The sequence below is a fragment of the Pseudorasbora parva genome, chromosome 7 (genome assembly GCF_024679245.1).
Source record: "Pseudorasbora parva isolate DD20220531a chromosome 7, ASM2467924v1, whole genome shotgun sequence".
Classification (NCBI taxonomy): Eukaryota; Metazoa; Chordata; class Actinopteri; order Cypriniformes; family Gobionidae; genus Pseudorasbora; species Pseudorasbora parva.
The window spans coordinates 8,593,909-8,615,141 of NC_090178.1; the positions used below are offsets into that span (position 1 = coordinate 8,593,909).

At 37.2% G+C, this 21,233-nt stretch overlaps 1 protein-coding gene across 1 annotated transcript in view; it reads right to left on the bottom strand.

The window, feature by feature from the left end:
• The window catches only part of syngap1b (synaptic Ras GTPase activating protein 1b), a 203,012-nt gene that overhangs the window by 55,961 nt on the left and 125,818 nt on the right, over window positions 1-21,233 (bottom strand). The window contains 4 exon segments of the mRNA XM_067447984.1: window positions 1,230-1,328; window positions 1,772-1,925; window positions 7,708-7,829; window positions 16,741-16,835. Coding sequence (XP_067304085.1) covers window positions 1,230-1,328; window positions 1,772-1,925; window positions 7,708-7,829; window positions 16,741-16,835 — 470 coding nt within the window.

Below are 21,233 nucleotides of genomic sequence, written 5' to 3' on the forward strand. Positions count from 1 at the left end.
GCACACATAATCACTTTCATAGAGCTTTACCTTGATTGTTCCAAGCTGGTAGAATGGCCTGCCTAACTCAACCCGAGCAGCTTAGTCTTTTTTCAAGAAACTGCTGAAAAAGCGTCTTTTTTGTCAACAGTTGACACATTAATACTAACACTTACCATTCTATATCTATACAGAAAAAAAAAACTTGATACATGTACGGTGCTAGACTAACTGGAACTGGAATCAAACCAACAAGTGGTGGTCCCAGCACCACTTGTTGGTTTGATTTCTTCTTTTGCTCTCCTCATTTGTAGGTCCCTCTGGATAAAAGCATCTGCTAAATAAATGATTAAATGTAAAAGTAAAAACTGTGCAATCTAAATCCCAGAAGTTATGTATTAATTCAGATTTGAGCTTTCAAGTTTTGCTAGTCAGTGACCAGACTGCGACTCAATTTGTGACAATGTCAAAGAAACAATGGTAAATGGAAATAAAATGGTATTTCCATGGTACAAAATCATGGTTTTATCTTGGTATCATATATTCAAATCATGTTGTTTGGGTCAAATTCGGTTCAGATATGGACAAACCTTTAGGTTAAAAATGTATAGCAATGTAAAAATTTAACCCAACAGCTGGGTTTGTCCATATTTGACCCAAATTTGGGTTAAAACAACCCATTATTTTTAGAGCATAATCAGTGATGCACATCTGCTTTTTCCATCACTTCGGAAACTTCTTTAACTAATCAGCTAACAAACCCAAACTAATGAGCACCCTTGGTCTGTCCTCATTTATTGCAATATTGACAACGCATCTGCTGCAAGACTGAGTGGGCTGATCATTTTTGGATGCCTGTGTCATGTTCTTCATGATTCAGCCCAAACTCCTGCTGCCTGAACATCTGGACGAGCCAATCCGCACTGCTCGTTTCGCCAAGACACTTTCCATTCAAAACCCTCACAACAGACACAGCCAACATGAGAGATAATAGATGTCTGAAGGAGCATCCAGTATTCTGCATTGGCTTTTGGGATATACAAGCATACCAAATTTAAAATGAAAATTGTGGCAGAACCGCACATGGAAGCAGTTTGAAGTTCATTTGAGTACCCTACAAAATAACAGTAGAGTTTCAAATGAGTGCAAAGATGGAGATGACAGAAGAGGTTGTTACTAAAGTAGATTGGTCCAGTCATGGAAGAAGAGGAGAGGGAAACAGAGAGTTTCTTTTTCTTTTTTACACTCACTTTGTTTGGTTTGACAGCTCTCTGTAGATTCTCTATCCATTTGTCTCGCTCCGCAGCCGACCGACAGGCAAAACACTTTGTTCCTGAAGCAGTTGTCACCTAAGGAAAGGAATAATGAGTTTCACCATTTCAACCATCAATGTAATTATAACAAGAAGAAAATGCCACAAAATTCCACAGGGCACTAGAGCTAATATAGTCACGCTTTGAATGCTTTAAAACGAAATGTGTGATTTCTATGCCACTATTGGCACTAAAAGGAATTGCAAAAATATCAGACAGACAAGATTATGTACCATTCAGAACTAAACTGGGAATGTCCTTTAAATTCTGTTGCATTCCCTGAATTTGAAATGGATTTGATATCAGATAGCAAACAGGATCCAGAATTGTTAGTTAGACAGACAGACGATAGATAGATGGCAGACAGTTATTATTTTAAATATGTAAAATAGCTCCCTTAGAAATTAAAAATCTATTTCTCAATTAACATCTTGCAGATTTTGTAAGGAGTCTGAAGTGTATAGTTTGCTATAGATCACCTCAAAACAGTACTCCTGTCCCAGTATACTGGAGTGAACAGGCTTGATGACCGCATCTTCATCAAGTGTCAAATCCAAGGCCTCGGCTGCACTGCTGGGAGACAGCAAAGACTCATGGGAGTGCGATTCTTTGAAGCTCTGCATCAGACGAGTCCTGTGAGGGAGCAATAACAGCAATGTCTGAGAGAGAAGGCGCTCACAGTTTGGGCTTACATCACACGCCTACATGACGAGGTCGGTATTTCATTTGACATTACAGAAGTCTGGTTTCTTTGGAAGTCCTTTCTTTGCGATTTATGGACAACGACATCAGCCTCTATTATCAATCGTGAGATAAATTAAGGTTTGAACACTTGGGGAGAATTCACTATGAATGAATAGTGTTGACTGCAATTTGCACATCATGATCTTGAAAAATGCTGAAAGTGCGCTCAACTACACTGGATATCTGTATCCAGACATACAGTGCTGTATGAAAGTTTGTGAACCCCTTGCAGAATCTGTGAAAATCATTTTTTCTAAATAAGAGGAATTGTACAAAATGCATGTTATTTTTATTTAGTACTGTCCTGAATAAGATATTTTACATAAAATATGTTTACATATAGTCTACATGACAAAAAAAATAGCTGAATGTATAAAAATGACAGTGATAAAAAAAAGTAAAAAAAAATTTTTTGTGATGGTTGTTCATGAGTCCCTTGTTCGTCCAGTTAAATTGCCTAAAGGTTTTCAGAAAAATCCTCCAGGTCCTGCACATTCTTCAGTTTTCCAGCTTTTTTGCATATTTGATCCCTCTCCAGCAGTCACTGTATGATTTTGAGATCCATCTTTTTACACTAAGACTGACAATTGAGAGACTCAAACACAACTATTAAAAATAGGTTCAAAAATGTACTGATGCAGAAGGAAACAACTTAATAATGCATTAAGACCCAGGGTGTGTCAAAAACTAAAAAACTAATCTAAAACTTAGTCAAAACTAAATTGTACTTTATGTGTCTTCCAGGCAGGGCCATAACCACCATAGACATTGAGGGGGGAAGTCAAAAGTCTTGCACTGTTCTCCTGCACTTCATTACACAGCACTCTGTATGTTAGGATGACAGAAAGGTTTAAAAGTTACATTTTTAGTTTGGTCTGCCTCAGCAGTCCGCGCTCGACAATGTCAAAATGATTGAGATGGCCAATCAAATCAAAGTAGGCAGGGTTTATGTTCTCTTTTTGCTCGTCAAGCTCTGATTGGGGGATTTCAATTACTGAAATCTGGCAACCGCAAGCAAGAACGCTGTGTGCTGTGTTTTACTTAAACATGTTTAATCTGGCAACCATATGCACGCGAGCGCTCTCTCATGCGCGGGTGATCTGAAAACAACCATAAACAAGTAGGCTGCACTTCTATAGCAATCTCCATTTGAGATGTTCTGCTTAAAGTGTCAATCAGTCGGTCTGTGTTCTGTCAGGACAGTCAGGACTCACAAGCTGTTGTGCTGAACAACTGAACTGCTGTGTGCTGTTAATAAATGAAGCTGATTGGCTGAAATAAGCCAATCAGAGCAGAGCTCAACATTAATATGAATTACTCTTCAAAATAAGGCAAAAACAGAGCATTACATCCTAGGGACAATTTATAGGGTTGTAAATGGACCTGTAAACCTGTATCTGGACAATTTTTGCCCTTAAATAAGCCACATACCCTCTATGTAGATATCAGAGAACAATTTAACATATTGTTTCAAATCATTCTAGGGCACCTTAACTATTTATTTGTATGATACAGCTGCAAATAAGTATTTGAACACCTGTCTATCAGCTAGAATTCTGACCCTCAAAGACCTGTTAGTCTGCCTTTTAAATGCCCACCTCCACTCCATTTATTATCCTGAGGAGTCATGGGAGAAAGTCATGTGGTCAGATGAGACCAAAATAGAACTTTTGGTCATAATTGCACTAAACCTGTTTGGAGGAAGAAGAATGATAAGTACCATCCCAAGAACACCATCCCTACTGTGAAGCATGGGGGTGATAGCATCATGCTTTGGGGGTGTTTTTCTGCACATGGGACAGGGCGACTGCACTGTATTAAGGAGAGGATGACTGGGGCCATGTATTGCAAGATTTTGGGGAACAACCTCCTTCCCTCAGTTAGAGCATTGAAGATGGGTCGAGACTGGGTCTTCCAACATGACAATGACCTGAAGCACAGCCAGGATAACCAAGGAGTGGCTCTGTAAGAAGCATATCAAGGTTCTGGCGTGGCCTAGCCAGTCTCCAGACCTAAACCCAATAGAAAATCTTTGGAGGTAGCTCAAACTCTCAGCGTGTTTTAAAATCCCACCTGCAGTGTGTGCAAACCTAGGGAAAAACTACAGGAAATGTTTGACCTCTGTTATTGCAAACAAAGGCTACTGTACCAAATATTAACATTGATTTTCTCAGGTGTTCAAATACTTATTTGCAGCTGTATCATACACATAAATAGTTTTAAAAAATCATACATTGTGATTTCTGGATTTTTTTTATTTTTAGATTATGTCTTTCACAGTGGACATGCACCTACGATGACAATTTCAGACCCCTCCATGATTTCTAAGTGGGAGAACTTACAAAATACTTATTTTCCTCACTGTATATCTTCAAATTGTTTAATTCTGTGGTGGAAACAAGCTTCCATAGGATTGTGGGTAATTAGCAAATAGGAGGAAAGTGTTTGCACTGAAATTACATTTGCGTGTAGTGCATAGTTAAAAGTGAAAAAGTCAAAAGGTTTACTTGCATACGTTCATAATCAATCTCAACACAAATGCGAGAGCATTTAGACTGCATAACAACATACACCTTTACCCCACTGTACCTCCAAACGCCCACACACACTCACTTCGCAGTTTAGAGCCACAAACCCTTAAAAGAGCTGAACAGAAGACTGACAAGCTTATCGAGAAGTAAGATTATATAAATATCAAGAGAAAAAGTATGATAAATTGTTCCCTACTAGTGATGTATCGCTTCTCCTGCGTCTTCTGAGAATCACTGTATATGTATACATTCAGCCTCACAACGTTAAGTGCATACAGTGTGGGAGAGAGAGAGAGACCAAGCGAAAGAGATGGAAGGTATAAAAATAGACCCAAAGGAGTGAGTCAGAATGAAAGAAATGATAGAGCGAGTGGAGGAGGAGAGAGAGAGAGAGAGAGAGAGAGAGAGAGAGAGAGAGAGAGAGAGAGAGAGAGAGAGAGAGAGAGAGAGAGAGAGAGAGAGAGAGAGAGAGAGAGAGACAGTGAGAGTAGTGAGACAGTGAGAGACTTCTCAGAGGAAATCAAAATGTTATGTAAACCATGGGAACTGAAAGGAATTAGACAAAGACAGACAGACAGAATGAAGGACTGAGAACGAGCAGTAACAAGAGGACAACAGGACAGAGATGAAAATGACAAGTCTGTCAACATTTACTCTTTACTCTCATTTTCTGTCCATTTAACGAAGGCATATAGTAACCAAAGGGCTATCGAGCTTCAGTATTCTTTAACATTAAAGCACCATAAAAGTATCATGATGCATCATGCACTATATATCATGTTGTTTAGAAACTTGTAGCTCTTGAATCTTGCCAGGTTTGATGTCAATGGTGTCAAACATCTAACAGTGACGGAGTGAAAAAAAAAAAAGAGTCTGGGACCAAAGCCAACAATTCACAAGCTACAGATACAAACTATTGCCTGTGGCATTATGTAATTACAAATTACATAATGCATATATAACTTTTCAAGAGTCTGTGGTCAATAAGATTTTATTTAAAATAAATTAATATTTTTATTCAGCAAGGATGCATACATTGATCAAAAGTTACAAGAAAGATATTAATAATGTTATAGAAGAATTCAATATCAAATAAATCATGGTTTTCACAAAAATATTAAACAGCAGAACTGTTTTCAACATTGATAATAATAAGAATTGTTTCTTGAGCAGCAAATCATCATATTAGAATGATTTCTGAAGGATCATGTGACACTGAAGACTGGAGTAATGATGCTGAAAAATCAGCTTAACCATGATCGAAATTAATCATATTTTAAAATATATTAAAACAGAAACCAATTATAAGGGAAATAATATTTCACAATATTAGTGTTTTTACTGTATTTTTGATCAATTAAATGCCTAAACTGTTCTCTCAAAGTTGGGAGCATGCAATTGTCCAAAATGTCTTGGTATGCTGATGCATTAAGAGTTCCTTCCACTGGAACTAAGTCAAGCACAAGCCCTGAAAAACAACCCCACACCATAATCCCCCCTCCCCCAAACTTTACACTGGGCACAGTGCAGACAGGCAAGTACTGTTCTCCTGGCAACTGCCAAACCCAGACTTGTCCATCGGATTGCCAGACAGAGAAGTGTGATTCATCACTCCGCAGAACACGTCTCCACTGCTCTAGAGATAGAGGGGGGGGGGGGGGGGGGGTCCCAATACCTTTCGCAATATAGTGTATTTTTTTTTTAAACATTCAAAAGAGTCCAAACACATTGTAAAATAAGTAAGCATCAAGACAATTACCCATTAAAATGATCAAAACTATTCTGAAATGAAATCTCAAACTGATCAGCAGGGTGCATTTGATTTTACATGTTTTAATTTTCACTGTACATTTAGCTTAGGTTTAGCTTTTGAGCAGGTAAACAGACAAAGGTCAGGATCATTCCTGGTTATTCGAGTCAGTTTTATGGAGCTCTTATTGACCCTGAAAGGATGAACAAAGATAAACTTTTGTTTGAATGGAAAATATCTGCTTGGACATTTCCAAAGACCCTCTTTTGGGTTTGGAATGACATGAGGATGAGAAAAGTTTGACAAAATTTGGACGAAGTATGTCATTCACATCTACACAAACAAGCTTTTGGGACACAGTCAGAAAAAATCCAAAAGATACGTGAGGTTTGTACACAAAAGTCCAGTGCATTATTTCTGCTGTCATATTGGACTTGTGGATTTAAATCATCCTGACAATCAGTTCTTTTTGAGATCAGGTGGATTATATCACAATTGCATCCCACAATGAAATGGAGCAGAAGAAACGATGCCTTTCCATGATATACTGTTCCCGCACTGTCACTCCAGCTGTTAGACTCCATTTGTGCGTCACTCGACAATCCAGCTCACAACGATTCCAGTTAAGGGCTTGAATCAAACGATTATATGAAAGTGGAGTTGTCTGTTTGAATTACTCAAAACGGCCGCATGGCCTTCATTTCAAAGCTACAGCACAGTGGAAACTTCCTCTTTGAAAAGGAAACGTCACTGGAGCACTTCCCTGTCCAAACTGAGCAAGAACTTCAAAAACCACGACCTGTCTTTTTCTGGAAGAACACAGGCTGACCGTGGGTGAGCTTAGAGCTCGGAGCATGAATAAATGAATGGAAAAAGCCATTAAAAGAGCACCTCAGCACCTGTCTGGATGCTTGAAGAAGAATAATAAGGAACCAGAGGACATTTCAAATTGAGAGATATTAAACTGGAGTGCAACCCGGTGTTTAATGGAGCAGTTCATTCAAAAATGATGATTTCCTGACCTCGATTCTATAACAATTTAATATTATTTTCATCATTTTCTGAAACACAAAAGGACTCCTGCACTGTATGAATGATTTAATTTTCATATCAGGAATTATAGTTTTTTTTTATATTAATTATATATTTTTTGAGTTTTGGAGTATAAATCACCATCAAACCTCTGGAAAAGTGCAGCTTTGATCTCATTTGCTGTTTCATAGAAAAACTAAAATAATACAGGGTGATTGTCATTTTTGTCATTTTGAGTGAACTATCCCTTTATGACAGTCTGACAGTACACTTATCCACACAATAGAAATTTTAAACTGTAATATCATGACAGCACTGTTTTAGCATGCGTTTATGGGAGGAAGAGTTTGGACAGTACCGGTCCTGGTCGGCGCTGCGGAAACGAGGGAGGATCATGTGGCGGAAGCTGCTGGTTCGGTCCAGCTTGGGCTGACTCTTGGCCCGTTTAATGGACCCCTTCAGTCTTCTACTGAGGAAACTCTGAGAAAAAGAACAGACTCAGAATTAATATGCATGACAACAGACGACAAACCTAAGGAATGCATCATTTCTATTGCATAGTCTGACACTTGAAAACGTAATAATAAAAGGCATGTATTTTTGTTTTTACCTTTATGAAGGCAATACAAAACATCTAGTTATATAAAACACACAGTATGCAGGCATTTATACTTTACATGTAAAGATTTTGTTACATTTTATTTTATCCTAACCTGTATGAAAATGACAAAAGTATGACTTAAAGAAAAAAAACTACTTTATATTATATTTTACATATAATTTATTATGTATTGTTTTATTAAAACATTAAAATAGAGTATATATAAATAGTAAGGAGTAAAATGGAGTATGGTTTACAGTGATTTATTATTTTATTATTAATAATACAAAATATTATAACATTGAGCAGATGTAAAATTACAAATAAAAAAATGCAATATTATTATTATAATTGTTATTTTTTAACATGTTTTATTTTTATAGTTATTATTGCATAAAAGGACAAAAAACATGTTTATACAATGTTTAAATATTATTTATTTTATTATTTATTATTGAAATGATATATTTTATAATTTATATATAATATATATATAATATATATAATTTATTATATGTATTATAACGTCAGATTGAAGCAAAGTAAAAATGTTGCATATATACATATATATATATATTTATATATACACTCAAATTACTAAGTATATTTTATTATTTATTTATTTAATAAAATCAATTATTATAACATTGATTAGATAAGCAGATGTAAAATTGTGGTGCAGCTGACTAAAATTATATTCCCTGGCTCATGGCAAAACACTCTGGCAATGTTGCACTATCCACAGTCAACCAATAGTGGGAAGTGTTGCTTCATAAATATTTCCTGACGCCTACAATAAGAACAGACTGGCAACAGCAGCCAAGAGGTTCACGCCACAGCACAGTCAAAGAATCACGTCAAATCTCACTGAGTACGTAATGTGTTCATAAGACATGCAATCTTATATACAACCTGAAAAGACAACTCATCAACAGAAGAATGTTTAGACACAGAAGATGAAGCTGTGAAAGCTCATTTGCTCAGTGATAATTACAGTGTTTTCACAGTCTATTGATATTCTTCAGACATTCTGGTTAGTGGTTCATTATGAACTACTAATATTTAGTATTAAATCGATGCAGTTGATTCAGCACAAACTGCTCTACCAACTAAAACTTTTATTCAACATTTGTTTCATCTTCAGATGTGCTATCTACTTTTTAGTTTTTTGTAAACTTTATACTTACAAAGAAAAATCTGATTTAAAAAAATGTCCATTTAGGAAGTGGTATTTCATTCATGCAGACCCACAGCCTTAAACCTAAAACTTTGCTACCTCAGTAAGCAACTATATAGCAACTAGGGTTAGAAAAGTTCTTTTTTATTATTAAAGGTGCAGAAAGCCATTTGAAATCAACCCAAACAAACACACCCCTTACTTTACTGCACCGCCCCCAAAATAACAAACACACAATGCAAGGATGTCTCTATAGCTGAAGTGAAGCAAAATAATGCTTCATGAAAAATAAAGTGAAGATAGATGAAGACGCACAAACGACAAGGAAGAATAAAAAAATGAACGTACAGTGCACAAGCGTATATACAAATTGGTTATTAATCGTCAGCAGCTCCAGACAAACAATGGCACTTAAAACTGTTCTGTTGCTATAGATAACATTAGCATCTGTGAAACAGCTAAACCAATGTAACTCACATACTGTATGGAGCAATGCAACACTCTCCAGCTCTGGAAATCTCTAATATTAAAATTTCTAATATTAACTGTTAATTAACATTAACTGTGTCCTAAAGCTCTAGCCTGATTATAGCCCTTCTTTATCCAGTGATATTCCTCTGACCTTTTCTCTTCTGTAATGTCTCTCAGATATCTTTCTGCACTCTTTCTACAAATCTCCCTCTTGCTCACTCTCTCTCCTCCCCCATCATGAATGGCCACGCCCCCTATTGCTGATTGGCTCACTCTCTCTCCTCCCCTATCATGAGTAGACACACCTCCTACTGCTGATTGACTCTCTCTCCTCCCCTATCATGAGTAGACACCTCCTACTGCTGATTGACTCTCTCTCCTCCCCTATCATGAGTGGACACAGCTCCTACTGCTGATTGACTCTCTCTCCTCCCCTATCATGAGTAGACACAGCTCCTACTGCTGATTGACTCTCTCTCCTCCCCTATCATGAGTAGACACAGCTCCTACTGCTGATTGACTCTCTCTCCTCCCCTATCATGAGTAGACACAGCTCCTACTGCTGATTGACTCTCTCTCCTCCCCTATCATGAGTAGACACAGCTCCTACTGCTGATTGACTCTCTCTCCTCCCCTATCATGAGTAGACACAGCTCCTACTGCTGATTGACTCTCTCTCCTCCCCTATCATGAGTAGACACAGCTCCTACTGCTGATTGACTCTCTCTCCTCCCCTATCATGAGTGGACACACCTCCTACTGCTGATTGACTCTCTCTCCTCCCCTATCATGAGTGGACACAGCTCCTACTGCTGATTGACTCTCTCTCCTCCCCTATCATGAGTAGACACACCTCCTACTGCTGATTGACTCTCTCTCTCCTCCCCTATCATGAGTGGACACAGCTCCTACTGCTGATTGACTCTCTCTCCTCCCCTATCATGAGTGGACACCTCCTACTGCTGATTGACTCTCTCTCCTCCCCTATCATGAGTAGACACAGCTCCTACTGCTGATTGACTCTCTCTCCTCCCCTATCATGAGTGGACACAGCTCCTACTGCTGATTGACTCTCTCTCCTCCCCTATCATGAGTAGACACAGCTCCTACTGCTGATTGACTCTCTCTCCTCCCCTATCATGAGTGGACACAGCTCCTACTGCTGATTGACTCTCTCTCCTCCCCTATCATGAGTGGACACAGCTCCTACTGCTGATTGACTCTCTCTCCTCCCCTATCATGAGTAGACACACCTCCTACTGCTGATTGACTCTCTCTCCTCCCCTATCATGAGTAGACACAGCTCCTACTGCTGATTGACTCTCTCTCCTCCCCTATCATGAGTGGACACAGCTCCTACTGCTGATTGACTCTCTCTCCTCCCCTATCATGAGTGGACACAGCTCCTACTGCTGATTGACTCTCTCTCCTCCCCTATCATGAGTAGACACAGCTCCTACTGCTGATTGACTCTCTCTCCTCCCCTATCATGAGTGGACACAGCTCCTACTGCTGATTGACTCTCTCTCCTCCCCTATCATGAGTAGACACAGCTCCTACTGCTGATTGACTCTCTCTCCTCCCCTATCATGAGTGGACACAGCTCCTACTGCTGATTGACTCTCTCTCCTCCCCTATCATGAGTAGACACAGCTCCTACTGCTGATTGACTCTCTCTCCTCCCCTATCATGAGTGGACACAGCTCCTACTGCTGATTGACTCTCTCTCCTCCCCTATCATGAGTGGACACAGCTCCTACTGCTGATTGACTCTCTCTCCTCCCCTATCATGAGTGGACACAGCTCCTACTGCTGATTGACTCTCTCTCCTCCCCTATCATGAGTGGACACAGCTCCTACTGCTGATTGACTCTCTCTCCTCCCCTATCATGAGTGGACACAGCTCCTACTGCTGATTGACTCTCTCTCTCCTCCCCTATCATGAGTAGACACACCTCCTACTGCTGATTGACTCTCTCTCTCCTCCCCTATCATGAGTAGACACAGCTCCTACTGCTGATTGACTCTCTCTCCTCCCCTATCATGAGTGGACACAGCTCCTACTGCTGATTGACTCTCTCTCCTCCCCTATCATGAGTGGACACACCTCCTACTGCTGATTGACTCTCTCTCTCCTCCCCTATCATGAGTGGACACCTCCTACTGCTGATTGACTCTCTCTCCTCCCCTATCATGAGTGGACACAGCTCCTACTGCTGATTGACTCTCTCTCCTCCCCTATCATGAGTAGACACAGCTCCTACTGCTGATTGACTCTCTCTCCTCCCCTATCATGAGTGGACACAGCTCCTACTGTTGATTGACTCTCTCTCCTCCCCTATCATGAGTGGACACACCCCCTACTGCTGATTTGCTCCCTCTCTCTCCTCCCCCATCATGAGTGGACACACCTCCTACTGCTGATTGGCTCACTCTCTCTCCTCCCCCATCATGAGTGGACACACCTCGTACTGCTGATTGGCTCACTCTCTCTCTCTTCCCCATCATGAATGGCCACGCCCTCAACTGCTGATTGGCTCACTCTCTTTCTTCCCCCATCATGAGTGGACACGCCCCCTACTGCAAGTGTTGGTTTTGTTCTGTCCGATCCACAGTGTTTCTCAGAAATCGCTTACTTCACCTTTAATATAGAATACTTGGAATTGATTTGTAGTTGCTTTTTAATTAAGAAAAAAATATTATGATTACTTAATTTTTTACAAAATACAAAAACACAGTGGGCCATGTAAAATACTCCAAATAAATAAATTATAGAAACCATGGTATAATAAATGAATAATGAATTTATACACACAAAAAAATCACTGTCAGTACATTTTGAAAGAAAAGCATAGTGTCTTTGTTTAGCATTCATCAATATAAATATTTCTGTAATAATTCTAAAATAATTTTTCCGTACATAATTATTAAGAGATTAGAGAAATAATCTTTCAAAGAATACTAAATAGTGGTGATTTGCAGAAAACATTCAGTTAGGCAATCGTGTAGTCTAGCCACAAAAGTTTTAATATTTCAATGCACCTGAAGCAGATACAAATCGGATCCAAAAAGTCTGCAGGCGCATATGACTGGAACACAGTTTAGCTGTTTGCCTCTTTCAAATGCATTAAAGGGTTACTTCAGCGATTAGCATATGGCTTTGTATCAGTAGAAACCCTGGAGTATATTCAAATGATTGTGCTTTCCCCCCTCATATACCCCTGAGACAAGAGATTTATGCATTTTATTTCTGGAAAAATTCCTCCTATGATGCAAATTGATGATATTTGCATCATAGGAGGAATGTTTGGCCAAAGGCTAAAGACTACAGCCAGCAGAGGGAGCCATTTCCGCATGTTTTGAACCCGCACATGGGGAATGATAGCCTAGAAATCTAGACGCACCCTAGCGGCAGCAAATTTAATTTGCCCTGTCTGATCTGAGCTGTATTCCTCACAATCTGGACGGGCCAATCACATCGTGTATAGAGTCGGTGGGCGGGGCCATAATGACGACGGCCGAGTTGCGCTTGCGTGCTTCTAGTAAACACAAAAACTGGCGAACGGCGGACTGTCGAATCAGCTTTGACCGTGACTCTGGAAGACTTGGAGTTAAGCTTTTCTCTGTGAAAAGAACAAAGAACGGCACTGAAGTCATTCTTAAAAAGGGAAGATGTGTTCGGAGTTTAGCCGACCGGATACGGTGAATGTTTAATCTGTCAACAAGCTCTGTTTTACCTTCCTTGCTCTGGTTGGTTGTAGCGCTATCCTATCGCGTGCAGAGGGAGTTTGAAAGACAACCGTTTATCCCGCCCCTCGGATTGAGCCCTGTCAATGGTGAGTTTCCAGACCAAACATCTTGATGTGGGTCAGGCTTGTCAGGCTAGGGTACTGTTAGACCACTGAAGAACTCAAGCAGCGGATGTATGTGTTTATTCACTCATGCGAAGAATTTCGGGACTAATAATATATTTGAAGCAAATTCATGCAAATATTGTTTGCAAATAGTCCCAAATAGATTATTTCCCAACTAGAATTAGAATTTCGTTCACTGTTCTATTTGACCTGGTTATGGCCTTGCTTTGAATTAGTCTATTGTTTTAAATAAAAATAAAAACATTTATTATTTCAGTATTACATAATTATTAAATTTATATAGCCTATATTTATAAAAAAAAAAACAGAGTATAGGCAAGAGAAGCCTATATGAACCATTCATGTTCAGAAAGGAATGTTCAAGTTCAGAAGAAACATTCATGTTTAAGAACTGTTGATAATAAAGATTGAGAAGACTGGACCAGTTGTGCTCTTGTTTTTTTTTTTTGTGGAATACTTGATGCGGCCCAGACCCAGAGTCTACCTCCAGCGGCCCCCATGTAAATTGAGTTTGAGACCTCTGCCCTAAACCCCAAACTTAAGGTCAGAATCAGCACAATCGGTGATTAATGTAAAATGCAGTCTCTATTGTTGCTAAATCGTGGGACGTGTTTTTTAATAGATAGATAGAGCTATTAAAAGCACAATAATCCACGCAAGAGTTTCCAGATTTAACGCGGTTTATGTGTGTGCTTTGAAACCGACTGTAACTTGCACATTATAGTACTTGAGGCTTCGTGTGCACTTCTAAACCGTCATATACACACTAATAGTCAAAATGACCGCTTGGAGAGTTTTCACTTAAACACAGTTTATGTCTTAAATGGGCGTTAATATTTGGAAGAAAATATTATGTATATTATAGCTCTGCATTTGGTCTTAAAGGGGCAGCGTCTAATAAACCCTGACGATTATGCCATTAATGTGAATTTAAAAACAAAAGGTGAAGAGAAATATACACGCAGCTTTAAAAAGCATGAATCTATTAATTTGTTCAGTGAAAACTATACCGTGTTATTTTATATTTGATTACTTTATTAGATGCCTTTTGTAGGCCATTACCTGAATAGTAATGTTAGTAAACCTTCTTGAGATTAAAGCACCATATTTTATTTGTATCTTTTTTATTGTATATATATTGTATGTAGTTGACCATTTGTTTGTACTTTGTTTCTTTGTTCTTGTTCTTATCGTATGCATATAAAACACACAAACAATTAGGTTTTATATTTGTTTTGTTCAAACATTGCTGTTTCATTTGCTATAGATATTTTACATTTACAGATTATAAAGCAATGTTAATTATGTTATTGTTAATTTTTCTGTTTATTCTAAAAAAAGTGTAAAAGTACCGATAAGAATACCGTTAAAGTACCGGATCAATAAGCATTATCGGTAAGAGTAGTACAACCGTTAAAGCCTCAACGATACCCATCCCTAGTAAAAACATGGCGGCGCAAAACAGAGACTTCACTGTAAGGGGACCCGCGGTGTATGAAGATAGAAACGGCTCATTCTAATGTAATAAAAACATAACGGTTTAAACCGTTAAAAGTATAAAAACATATAAGGTCTTTATACTCCACTGAAAACATATTTATGTATATTATATTGCATTTCTGTCAATAGATCCTCAAAAATAATACATATTCAGATTTAAGCATAATTCCAGACTAAAATGCATGTTTGAGCTGTCTTAAAGGCACAATATGTAGTTTTCGCTGCTACACTGTAAAAAAAATTGTAGAAAAAAGTTACCTGATTGCCTTAAAAAAAGAGTTCATTGAAATTAAAATTTTGAGTTAATACAATGAACATTTTTTGAGATTCGACAACCTTTATTAAAATATTATAAAGAGATTTTATAAGCATATTGGGTAATTGTGAGCGTTTTACTTCTGATGATGCAGTGAAACATGCCAAATAGTGCTATTTTCATGATTTATCACATTTTTTATGTGGTTCAGATTTATTAAATAAATGTCCTTCATTGTATCAACTCAAATTTTTAATTTCAATAAACTCAAAATTTTAAGGCAACCAGGTTACTTACTTTTTTAAGTTAAACCAACAAAAACCAACAAAAAATTTTTACAGTATAGAGAGCACTTATTCTAAACAACGGCATAGCTTGATGATGCCTTGACTTTGCAGAATCATGGGAGTTGTAGTCTTGACTCTTCACCTTTACATCCAGTGGAAAAGAACCCAACAGGATTCGGGTAGAAATCATATTTATGGATGAGTGAAAGTTATAATGTTAAAATAGCTGATTTATCTGGATTTAAACATTCTTGGAAACATATTTGGGATAATGTAAATATACAAGTCAACAAAATTTATAACATTGCTCTAGTAGTTTTTAAATTAGTGTGCCTTTAACTGAAAGGAACTTGCGCTAGTATATCTTAAAATGTGTCAGTGCCATGGTTTTTTCTCAAGATGCACACAAGTAATTATTTTTTCTAAGCCATGTTTATAAAAGACACTTAAATGTCCCAATTGAATTAAGGTCTAATCCTGGCTTAATCTAAGCCTTGTCTGTGAAACCAGACCTTGGTGACTTTTGTGGCACTTTCTATGTGAACACAAAACAATCAGGAAAAGGTGACTGAAGAGCACCAGAGGGGCAAAAAGGTCAACACTACTTTGTCGCAAAGAGTAACAATGCAGTTTCAGTGGTACATTTTCTTTTTTTTCAATTTTAAGTATTTGTCATGCTGCTCAAATCCCTGAGCACAACACCCTGACACTAAAGAAAAGTCCTCACATTCAGCCTATTATTAAACACACAAAAATCGCAAAGAAATTGTCCGTTATATCTGATGAACTCAGGCATAATGACTCAATCATTGGCTAAAGAACAGATGAACATGATTGCTTCCTGCATGACTAACTGTTTGTCTAACACTTCCAAACCGCACGCCGGCTGGCTGAACCCACAGCAGAAGCTGTTAGATAACGTACCTCAAAAGAGGGTTGTGCCACCAAACTGCGTCCAGTCCCTGGATTAGAACCCACAACCTTCCACTCACCAGCAGCCCAATGAGAGAGCGGGACAGAGGGGGGGAGAGTGAGAGAGACGGTCGGGGAGAGAGGGAGGGAACGAGGGAGCGGAGGGGTGCTCACTCTCTTTTGTGACTGTGAACAGGAGAGGGCGGTGGAGAGCGACGGGGAGAGGGAGGGCGACAGGGACAGAGGTGCGAACGGGAGAGAGAGGGATAGGGAGGGAGAGAGGGATCGGGGTCGGAACGGTGGGGTACTCACGGATTGTCGGAAGGGTTGTGGGGGGGCAGTGGGTGGGATCTCCATGCTTGGCTGCTTCCCGGTGGCGATGCTCTTCCGCCGGAGCCGAGCGTTTTCTGAAAGATAGAGAACGATAAAAGTATCAGAATCAAACTTTGCAGAGATTTTTACCCCGAATTGCAGTCTGAACGTGTCAATGGAAGTTGCTAAAAGGCAGAGCAAGTCTGCAAGTCAATTCACCCAAAAATTTTAATTCTGTTATTAATTACTTACCCGAATTTCGTTCGACACCTGTAAGACCTCTGTTGATCGTCAGAACACAAATGAAGATATTTTTGTTGATCTCCGATGGCTCAGAAAGGCCTTCATTGACACAATATAATTTCCTCTTTCCTTCCGCAAAAAAAACCCTAAATAACGACTTATATTAATCAGCGTATCGATTCATGATTCGGATTGTGTGTCAAACCGCCAAACTGCTGAAATCACGTGACACTGGCGATCCGAATCATGAATCAATACGCTGATTCATAACCGTTCAAATCTTTGTTTTGAAATCGGCCCTTCACTATATAAGTCGTTATTTTGTTTTTTTGCGCACAAAAACTATTCCTGTCTCTTCATAAAATGATTGTAGAGCCACTTTAGTGAGATGGGCTTTGTAACGACGTTTTAGTGCCTTTATGGGTCTTGAGAGAGGAAATGACATTGGTGTCAATGAAGGCCTTTCTGAGCCATCGGATTTCAACAAAAATATCTTCAGTTGTGTTACATTTAATCATTTTATTTTTATTTACATGTAAATGTAAATGTGTTCCGAAGATAAATGTCTTACGGGTGTCGAACGACATTAGGGTAAGTAATTAATGACAGAATTTTCATTTTTGGGTGAACTAACCCTTTATGCTCTTATTCTATGGTGTTTTTAAGTATAAATAGTGTGAGGAATGTGTTCATACTGAAACTTTCCAAAAGTAAAAGTGCACTTTAAATACCCGCATGATGCACTAAATTAACGGAAGAAACGATTCATGCACTCAACATTCGCAACTTTACTTACTTAGCGGAAGGGGGAGGGGCATCAGAATCCTATGTTCAATGACAAAATAACCTTATAAAATTCACACACTACACAGATGAGTACATAGTGCACTGAGTATAAGTGTGTAGTGTGTCATTTGGGACACAACTATATTGCTTTTGATCATGGAACAACTGGGGAAAATACTATGAAAATCAATGGCTACCATCAACTGTACGGTTACCAAGATTCGTTAAAATATTTTCTTTTGTTTTCGACAAAAGAAAGAAATTCATATAGGTTTGGAACAACATGAAGGTGAGTAAATGATGACAAAGTTTTCTTTTTTGGTTGAACTATCCCTTTAAACAACTTTTTAGTGATAAAAAATGTATCATGGAAAAACATATTTATAATGTCCATCACATTAAACCACCAATACATACAACAATATGGGCAATAAAACCAATGTGCCTTCCCTTTATATTGTTGTGCCAGGTTGCATTTCACTGAGAGACAGAGTCTGGCTCATCTCATATATGATACAGCGAGTGACACTATATGGCTCTGTCCCAAAGCCAACTGGACTGCCAATGTAGGCAGCATTCCCAATGTAAAGGCTGTTCCAAAAGGTAAGGTACCTTTTTTTAGCTGTTGCGGTGAAGGCAATCATGAATGCATTTCAACAAGAATAATTCCATTTAAAATGGTCCAGTTAAGATAAAAAAAGTCAGTAACTAATTTAATTATAACAAATATTATTAATTAATACAATGAAAGTATAATGAATATTATGAATAGTTATTGATTATTTATGTGTGCTATGTACAGAATGTTACATTTTACTACTACAAATCACTTAGAGTATGAGTTTCATTTTAAAACAAAGACATTGACCTATGGCCAAGAAATATACACGAAAAAACCAAAAACATTAAAGACTCCCCAATGCTGCATTTATTTGCTCAAAAACATAACCCGGTAAACCGGTATTAAAATAACTGTTTATATCTGAATGTATTATCTGCATATACTTTAAAATGTCATTTAATTATGGAAGCTTGTTTCAGCCAAGGAAAAAACTATTTAAAATATCATTGCGACTTTTTATCTCACAATTCTGACATTTTTTTCACAACTGCAAGATATAAAGTCAGAATATAAAGTCAGAATTGAATAAAGTCAGAATTGCATGATATAGAGTCGCAATTGAATAAAATCACGTGATGTAAAGTCAGAATTGAGATATAAAGTCAGAATTGTGTGATATAAAGTCAGAATTGAGATATAAAGTCAGAATTGTGAGATATAAAGTCAGAATTGTGAGATATAAAGTCAGAATTGAGATATAAAGTCAGAATTGTGAGATATAAAGTCAGAATTGAGAGATATAAAGTCAGAATTGAGATATAAAGTCAGAATTGTGAGATATAAAGTCAGAATTGAGATATAAAGTCAGAATTGAGATATAAAGTCAGAATTGAGACATAAAGTCAGAATTGAGATATAAAGTCAGAATTGAGAGATATAAAGTCAGAATTGAGAGATATAAAGTAAGAATTGAGATATAAAGTCAGAATTGAGATATAAAGTCAAAATTGAGAGACATAAAGTCAGAATTGAGATATAAAGTCAGAATTGTGTGATATAAAGTCAGAATTGAGATATAAAGTCAGAATTGAGAAATATAAAGTCAGAATTGAGATATAAAGTCAGAATTGAGATATAAAGTCAGAATTGAGAAATATAAAGTCAGAATTGAGATATAAAGTCAGAATTGAGAAATATAAAGTCAGAATTGAGAAATATAAAGTCAGAATTGTGAGATATAACGTCAGAATTGAGATATAAAGTCAGAATTGAGATATAAAGTCAGAATTGTGAGATATAAAGTCAGAATTGAGAAATATAAAGTCAGAATTGAGATATAAAGTCAGAATTGAGAGATATAAAGTCAGAATCGAGATATAAAGTCAGAATTGAGAGATATAAAGTCAGAATTGAGAAATATAAAGTCAGAATTGAGATATAAAGTCAGAATTGAGATATAAGTCAGAATTGTGAGATATAAAGTCAGAATTGAGATATAAAGTCAGAATTGAGATATAAAGTCAGAATTGTGAGATATAAAGTCAGAATTGAGATATAAAGTCAGAATTGAGAGATATAAAGTCAGAATTGAGATATAAAGTCAGAATTGTGAGATATAAACTCAGAATTGTGAGATATAAAGTCAGAAATGAGATATAAAGTCAGAATTGAGATATAAAGTCAGAATTGTGTGATATAAAGTCAGAATTGAGATATAAAGTCAGAATTGAGATATAAAGTCAGAATTGAGATATAAAGTCAGAATTGAGATATAAAGTCAGAATTGAGATATAAAGTCAGAATTGAGATATAAAGTCAGAATTGTGAGATATAAAGTCAGAATTGAGATATAAAGTCAGAATTGAGATATAAAGTCAGAATTGAGATATAAAGTCAGAATTGTGAGATATAAAGTCAGAATTGTGAGATATAAAGTCCGAATTGTGAGATATAAAGTCAGAATTGAGATATAAAGTCAGAATTGAGAGATATAAAGTCAGAATTGAGAGATATAAAGTCAGAATTGAGATATAAAGTCAGAATTGTGAGATATAAAGTCAGAATTGAGAGATATAAAGTCAGAATTGAGAGATATAAAGTCAGAATTGAGAGATATAAAGTCAGAATTGAGATATAAAGTCAGAATTGAGAGATATAAAGTCAGTATTGAGAGATATAAAGTCAGAATTGTGAGATATAAAGTCAGAATTGAGAGATATAAAGTCAGAATTGAGATATAAAGTCAGAATTGTGAGATATAAAGTCAGAATTGAGAGATATAAAGTCAGAATTGAGAGATATAAAGTCAGAATTGAGAGACATAAAGTCAGAATTGAGAGACATAAAGTCAGAATTGAGATATAAAGTCAGAATTGTGTGATATAAAGTCAGAATTGAGAGACATAAAGTCAGAATTGAGATATAAAGTCAGAATTGTGTGATATAAAGTCAGAATTGAGATATAAAGTCAGAATTGAGATATAAAGTCAGAATTGTGAGATATAAAGTCAGAATTGAGATATAAAGTCAGAATTGAGAGACATAAAGTCAGAATTGAGATATAAAGTCAGAATTGTGTGATATAAAGTCAGAATTGAGATATAAAGTCAGAATTGAGATATAAAGTCAGAATTGTGAGATATAAAGTCAGAATTGAGATATAAAGTCAGAATTGTGAGATATAAAGTCAATAAAAGTATTGATTTCTTTCAAACTAAAATAAAAATAAAGTACAATACCCTTTCATGCCATATTTTTGGCCAGAACATTTTCTCAATTTAACTGCTATTGGCAGACGTTGTAAAAGTTAATTTTGGACCAAAGCAGAGAAAAGAAAATGGCAAAACAATGAGAAATAAAACAGTCTAACTGCAGGCAAAGAGACAGGCACTTGCAAACAAAG